The 7709-nt window shown below is 27.8% G+C and overlaps 1 protein-coding gene across 1 annotated transcript; it reads right to left on the bottom strand.

Moving 5' to 3' along the window:
* Window positions 1–1393: 1393 nt before the first annotated feature.
* On the bottom strand, window positions 1394–7674 carry LOC145186985 (outer mitochondrial transmembrane helix translocase-like). Its single transcript, XM_090096085.1, has 12 exons — window positions 6868–7674; window positions 6641–6685; window positions 4816–4923; window positions 4175–4244; window positions 3988–4056; window positions 3715–3803; window positions 3287–3329; window positions 2982–3062; window positions 2744–2859; window positions 2573–2623; window positions 2236–2369; window positions 1394–2104 (listed from the first exon to the last, which is right to left on the bottom strand). The coding sequence occupies exons 1-12, from the start codon at window positions 7009–7011 to the stop codon at window positions 1990–1992; spliced, it is 1065 nt and encodes a 354-aa protein (XP_089952211.1). The 5' UTR covers window positions 7012–7674; the 3' UTR covers window positions 1394–1989.
* Between the last annotated feature and the right edge of the window lie 35 nt (window positions 7675–7709).

The following is a 7709-nucleotide window of genomic DNA, read 5'->3' as shown; positions in this document are numbered from 1 at the left end:
ATCAATCCATTACTATCGTAATTTTGAGATCTTCTTGAAATCTCAGCAGATCTTCTTGAAATCTTAGCAAAGATCCTGAAATTTGACTAAACTGATCATCAATTGTTGTTTTACACAACCTTTTAAATAACAAAATTTTTAAACTAAAATTAACTAATAAACAAGTTATGTGTAACAGCTTGAGAGAAAAAAAAAAAGGATTAAAAAAAATAATAAATAACTTAAGAACTCAGGTATTGATTCCACGAGGAAAAATCGATCAGGTATTCAAATCGATGAGGTTTCTTGCGTTACTTGTGATTTAAATTAACTTCATTGAATTCTCTATATACAAGGAAAAGAAATAAAACCAAATCGCACCTTTAAAAATTAAATAATTTATCTTTAGTAAATATTTTAAGATTTTGACAAATTTACAAAAAAACTTGAAATTTAAATTATTATGTTCCACCGAATTTAAAAATAGCAACTCTGACAATTAAGACTTAAAAATTAGCCTTGATAAACGCTGCTTTTCTAGTTCTTTCTAGCTCTTTCTAGTTAAATAGATTTATGTTAAAATATATAGCGCTTTGTGGAATAGTATTTCCTTTGCGAGAAAAAGTCGGGATGAGAAAACGCAGAAATTCACGTATCTTTCTATATAAAGTGTATTATGAACAACACTTTCATTAAAACAGTTTCTTTTACCAAATTAACTCTAGCAAAAATTCTTTTTCTCGAAATTTAAGTTTGAACTATCAAGCCATTTATTTCATATTTTTACTTCACAGAAACCGACTAAAAACTTGCTTAAATAATGAAGAATATCCAAAATAGCGTTTTTTAAACATGAATTTGAAAAGTAAATTATTAGGGAAAAAATAGAAATGTTACCATCTCTCAAAAAAAACACTCTATATCCGCCTTTTTTTTTGAAAAACTCTACTTTCGTCATTAAAAAAGTTTTGTTTTTGTGAAGTTTCTAAATTATAGTATTAAACAATTAAGCTATATTATTAGCAAGCTCATTTTCTCGATATAAAACACGTAATCCAGCAATAATATCAAATCCAAGTTATATTTATTGCTTTGTAAACAGAAGACAGGGGATTTTTAAGTACAGCATTTTATCACATTTTGATAACAGTTAGTCAATATATGCGTCTTTTTTTTTTTTTTTTTTTTTTTTTGCACAGAGCTCTGGGATCTATTTTAAATGTTATATTGAACTCTAAAGCAGTTGAAATTATCAATCACACCATTTTTTTAACCATTTTTCTTGTTTTTTTTTTCTTTCAGTTTTCCGCTTGCTTTCACCCGTTAGACAACCCCTAAGAGATGTATTGAAGTTCACATTGTTGCTTTTTATAAAAGCAAAAAAATATTAGCATATTATAAAGATATGAACTTAATATATTAAACTTATTGTATTCAGAAAGCTTCTCTCGTTACATCATTATCAATAATAAAACCACAATAAAGGTAATGAAACAATGATTAGCTACTAATGAGACAATTGATTAGTTGCTAATTAAAATAGATTCATTAAAAATACTCCGAAAATCTGATTCATAATTTTGAAGCAGTTCGATAGTCAACGAAAGTATTTCATAAGAAAAATTCCACAAATGGCAAACTACATATGCGAACAACCAAAAAAGATGAAAAATTTAGCTAATATACTTTACTGAAAAAACTCTCTTGTTCCAAGTACCTTGTTTTTTTTTTTTTGTAGGAATGAAGTATTTGTAACATAAAATCTCTCTTAGTTAAGAGTTTACAACATGAATACTGTAGCAGCAACTAGGAATCGTTGTTAACAGGAATGTTTCAAGAGTTAAGACTTAGCAAAAATATCATCTTGAATATTATCAGGGAAAGGACCGACTGATTTAATTTTTTTTTCAAGAAGACACCATCTTACGAGATAAACCATCATCGTTTTTCAAGAAGACATCATCTTACGAGATAAATCATCTTCATTTTTTCGAACACAAATGTTCTTCGCTACATAAAATAATTGCCAAAATTATTTTTCTGCATTCTTTCAATGGCTTTCTCAAAATCAGAATGATTAATTGAAATTAGTTTTTCAGACGTATCTTCTGAGGATATCTCATCACTAAATAAATAATAACAAACATCACAAAACGAGAATACAATTCAACCTAGTAACCCTCCTCACCCTAACCTATCCCACATTCATTCCTAAGTAATTCATTTCAGTTCAGGCTATTAAAAAATAAAGCATGCCATATTTCTCCTATTTCTTCCGTTTGGCGAAATAAACATTGTAACGCTGCAAGACGGCACAACTCCTTCAAATCGCTTCCTGAGTATCCAGCCGTGAATGCTGATATCGTTTCAAAATTTACATCATCATCTATCTATATAAGTATTATATTAATAAATTACATTACGAAAATATGGCAACATTCGGATGAAAAATTTGATGAAAAATGAAACAGTCTCGTGATACAAAAACACGATACAAAAACAAAATAAAAGAAACACATTCATAGCAACGATCTGGCTAAATGATAGGAAAGTCAGAAAAATTTTGACTAAGTGATAGACATAGAAAACCCACCTGCTCACTAGCCAGAAGACGTTGAAGTATGGAAAACCTTTGTAAAGCGTTCTAAAATTGTTCAAAAACTATTACTCTTGGTAGAATAATATCAATCGATTAATATGACGTCATGTAGATTAATAAATTTTTAACAATATTTTAAGATTAATTTATAAAAAATATCATTACAGGTAATTCGATATGAAAACGACAAGGCATTCTTCGAAGGATGGCTTTATCAATATCTTGGGGTCTATTTGTTGCTGCCATGATAATAACGTCCGATCTAGGTTCGCTAAGCAGACCTTAAATATTACACTAAAATTAAAATAAACATCTGAGGAGACAAATCTGTCCGAATTTTTGAAATATCTATTTTTTTATTTAAAAAAAAAATTAAGAAAATAAAGAACGTAAAATATTTTACCGTCCCATAGACTCATAAATTGCGCTTTCATCATAGCTGTGGCTTCATGATCAGCCGAATCTCTTACTCGAAGAAAAGAATCTAAGAAAATTCATCATGCTGAAGTATTATCATGTCACACTATGTATTTTGTACCATAAATATTACCTCGTGAAAAGATGCAACTGAAAATAATATATCAGATAAAAGTATGAAGAGGGTAAATATAAAATAAGACGGGAAAAAAAAAAGGCTAGGACATAAAAAAGAATTATAATAGCCATCAAAAAACAAATTTGATTATTTAAATCATAAAACTTTCGAACCTATTTCATCTATAAATATTACACACGGCTGTATTTTGTTGGCCTACGAAGGAAAAAAGAAAAGTGCAATCGAAAAAAATAAAATAAAAATATTAATGAGAAAATAAAATAAATATATTAATGAAAAAATGAAGACTTAAATGTTAAAAAATAAATAAGTAAGAAATTACCAATTTCGAGAAAATCCAGTTTGTAAATAAAAATTCAATGAAATTCACTTTTTGACAACAAAAAAGAGATTATAAAAGGTACTTAGGTTGATTTTTATGTGTTAATAATAATTATTTAGTACATAATTTTGTCAAAATGAAATCGTAAAATGAAAGCTCTTGTCAAAATGAAATCGTTAAGTTTTATTTTGACAAAAACGCGATTAAGTACTTTTATTAAAGTCTTCAAATATAATAATCTTTATTTAACAAACTTACAAGAGAAAATACAGCTTTTGCCAACTTCTGTGATTCTCCATACCATTTATCAGTCAGCGACGAAATATCCAAGTTAATAAAACGACAACCTATTTAAAATAAAACGTTTGGTATTAAGCTTATTTTTGTTAATAATAATTGCTATATGTAATAAATATTATACTAAAAATAACTAAATAATAATAATAACAACAACAACAACAACAACAACAGTAAAAATAATAATATTTGTATTATTACGATAAAAATAAAAATAAAGATTGACATAAAGACCTGCTTCTTTTGCTGTAGCTTTTGCCACCATTGTCTTCCCACATCCTGGTGGCCCGTATAACAAAACACCTGCATATTTATATTATGAAACAAAAAGAGAAATTATAAATGGTAGATAAAAAATCTAAACTATGAATAAGTTAAAGCCGATATTAATCAATTAACTTTTTAAATAAAATATTCAGACCTTTTGGGGGAGATAACAAGGATGATTGGCTGAAAAGTTTTGGTTTTTTAAATGGCAGAACAATAGTTTCCTAAAAAAGGAACCAGAAGTTCATCATATACACAGTAGCAGGTTTAAAAACAATGCATTTTAAAATTATTATACCTTTTTTTCTCTTTGTATAATTAAAAATTTCACAGAAGACTTTTATAAAAGTTATGGTTTTTATGTTCATAGTATGTTTATAAAAAATAAAATTTTAGAAATAATTTCTAAAACAACTTTGTTTCTTTAGTAAAAAAAAATTCATTCAAACAATACCTTTCTTTTAAAAAAAAACAACCTTTCTTTAGCCTTTAGTAAACTTTTTTTGTTAACTTCAATTCCAATTATCTTTCAATTATCTTTGAAACAACTTTTCTTTAAATTAAGGAATACAGGGAAAATCAACAAGGAACTTTCCCTGTGAAACATTTTTTTTTCAACCAGTTAATCAAAAATATCTTACAGCAAATACATTATTTAATATAGAAAATAAGAGCGAAATTCTAACGTGGAAAATTAGATTATTCAACATTCGTTTTCTATAAATAACATTTTTCTAGTAAGAAATTTGAATTACTTTTGAAAAACACATGAATAAAAAGTTGCCTTCATTGTACCTTGATCTCAGCAACAATTGAATCCAGGCCTCCAATATCATTCCAAGAAACTGGCAATGAAAGAGGATCAACAAGTAATGCAGCTATAGACATCTCATAATCAGTCAACTATAAAAAGAAAGTTGAAACATATAATGACTTTACATAAAGAATTTTTAAAGATTACACAATAAATGCATGAGCAATCAGTTTTAATTGTTTATAGAAATCAACAAAAAAATCAAAAGTCGTCATCTTTTTGTTATAGTGCTTAACTAAGATGTCACTCTATATAAAGAAAATTTTTCTTATACAAAGTGGCATAGGCTAGAAATTAAAAAAGTTTCCCCAAAATCTTAAGAGCTACTAAAAAACAACATAAATCAACAATTTTAATAGTCTCTCAAGGTCAGTGAAGTTTTGGAACATATGCAATAATAGCCCATTCACAGCCATAGTAGCATACATAGTAACATATTTAGGCCAGGATTTTCAAAGCATTTAAGTCAATATTATTCACATAACATGTTTTAGTATCTAGTAGACATTACACAGCTTTTGGATGTCTTGTGGCCAATGACTGTTGCCTTCTATCTTTAGCTGACTTGAAGTGTTTAATAGCCATTGTTTCCTATTTGACACAAGGTTTTATTAAATCTAATAATATACCTTTAAAGTAAACTTGCACACTTCACATGTGCAGGTTTGGTACATATTTGATTTTTTGATTTGTTTATCTAAGCAGTGGACTGAGGCATAAGAAGGATTAAATAATTGGTCTGAAGTATTTTAGTTTTATTCAGGAACACAACCATTAATCAAAGACAATAGATAAAAGATACGATGTGCATTTACCATCAATAATCCCCCCCATCCATAAAACCAAAAAAACTTATCCACCCCCAAAAAACTAGTGCTAACTGAGTGCTTAAGCACTTACTGCCATTCTGGAGTAAAGATATTTTGCTTGTAACATTCGAGAAACCACTTTACATGGAGGCAGCTCATTGATGGAATGGGTTGGAATATCTTTAACAGCTTGTAAAGACCTTTTTATTGTTGATGGTGGACGTCTGACTTCTCAATGATACATAGCAGAAATTTTAGAACCTTTTGTAGTACCTTTTGTACCATACATTAAAGATGGATTCCTTCTTATGCAGGATAATGCTAGACCATATATGGCACATATTGTTACTGAATGCTTAAATAATGTTAATATTAGAGTTTTGGAATGGCCAGCTTGCAATCCAGATATGAACCCAATAGAGCATCTTTGGGACATAATGGGATGCCATGTTAGAAGCTAAAATCCACCACTTAACAGTCCAAATGAGCTGGGACAAAGTTTTATCTGTGGAAGGTATCCCTCAAGAAACAATTAGATCTTTAATTGAAAGTATACCATGGCGTTGTCAGGCTGTAATAACATCAAGAAGTGGTAACACTAGTTATTGATAAGTCAAAAATGTTTCAACTTAAGCTGTATTAGTGTGCATAACAATAATAATCAGTTTACTTCATTTTGTTAAACGAACCATATTTTTGATTTTAGCTTTTAATTTTTCACCATCCTCAAAGTAAATTTTATTATCATCGAAATAATTGTGTTCATTTGTTCTATTCTTAATATGTTTGTCAAAATATATGATAATATTGGCGACAATTAAAATAAATAAAAATGTATAAGAGGTGAGTTAATATTGCAGTTAAGTGTATAAAAATAAGAAATAATAGAAATGAACTTTTTATAAGGAAATCTATAACATTAAAAACCTTCAAATAAGTAAAAATAAAAAAGTAATTAGCAGTTATTAGTACTATTTAGTGTAAATCATGTGCATACCGTATTAACATTTGTCAGCCCCAGGCTTTTGATAACTTTTTCTGCCTTCAATAAGTGTTAAATAAAAAATTTAAATCATTTAAAGTAAAAAAATTAGAAAGACAATTTTTCAAGATAATTCTTAAGCATTAGAAATACAAACATTAACATAGTATTGTTGCAGCATAAAGAAATTGAAAAAATTTACTAAAACTGATTGTAAATACTCCAAAAAGCCAAATAAACACCTGTTTTCTTGCAACCTCCTTTTGCTTGTTAGTAGGATCAAGAACATTTACAAGCCATTTCATTCCATAATATGACATCACAGATATTATTAAAAATTCAATACCTAGAACTGCTAGTTGTCCACCTGTTGGCCGACCAGACATTACTAACAGTATTTAGCTCTTGAGATAAATTCATGTATTTAAAATCAAATATACAAAAAATAATATACTGGCTTAAACATTTATATGCTGTGCTGATTTCCACCAAGAAATCTCTTTTTGACTAAGAGCAACAACAACAGAAACCATCTGTTGGGATTAGAAACATCGATTAGGGTTTAAAACTGTCTAACAGGGTAATAAACAAAAAACTGAAACAAGAATATTTAGTAGTTTCATACTTTTTCCAGCAACAACAAATACAAAAAAATCTTTCTTACCTTAATGAAAAGTACTTTTTAAATATATTGAAAAATATTGCAAAAAATTTTCAACATCAAGTAAAACCAAAAACAAAATAATTTAACAACAAAAAAATAAAATTTGTTATCATTTTGATGACTTTATTTTCAAAACCTGGTTTCAAACACTGCAATTAATAACAATTTTGAATAACTACAAAACTAGCAACATTTTCCAGTAACTAACATGTTAACAACAATTGCCAACAATAGATACTGATGTAAGCCAAAAAATTCATATAAAATTATTAGAAGAGATTTAAAATCCAAAATGTGAGCTAAATATGAGAACTAAACAGGTAATTGTAATAACAAAACAAAAATGATGGCATTTGTATAAGTTGTTAATTAAGTGGTGCTATTGGTATATTATAGTATTGGAATACATATATATATGTG

This window comes from Hydra viridissima, unplaced genomic scaffold (genome assembly GCF_058129835.1).
Source record: "Hydra viridissima isolate aposymbiotic clone 2 unplaced genomic scaffold, HvirCarnegie_v1 scaffold_8, whole genome shotgun sequence".
NCBI classification, from domain to species: Eukaryota; Metazoa; Cnidaria; class Hydrozoa; order Anthoathecata; family Hydridae; genus Hydra; species Hydra viridissima.
Note: the sequence above shows the minus strand (reverse complement) of the source record. Positions and strands in the feature narration are given on the sequence as shown.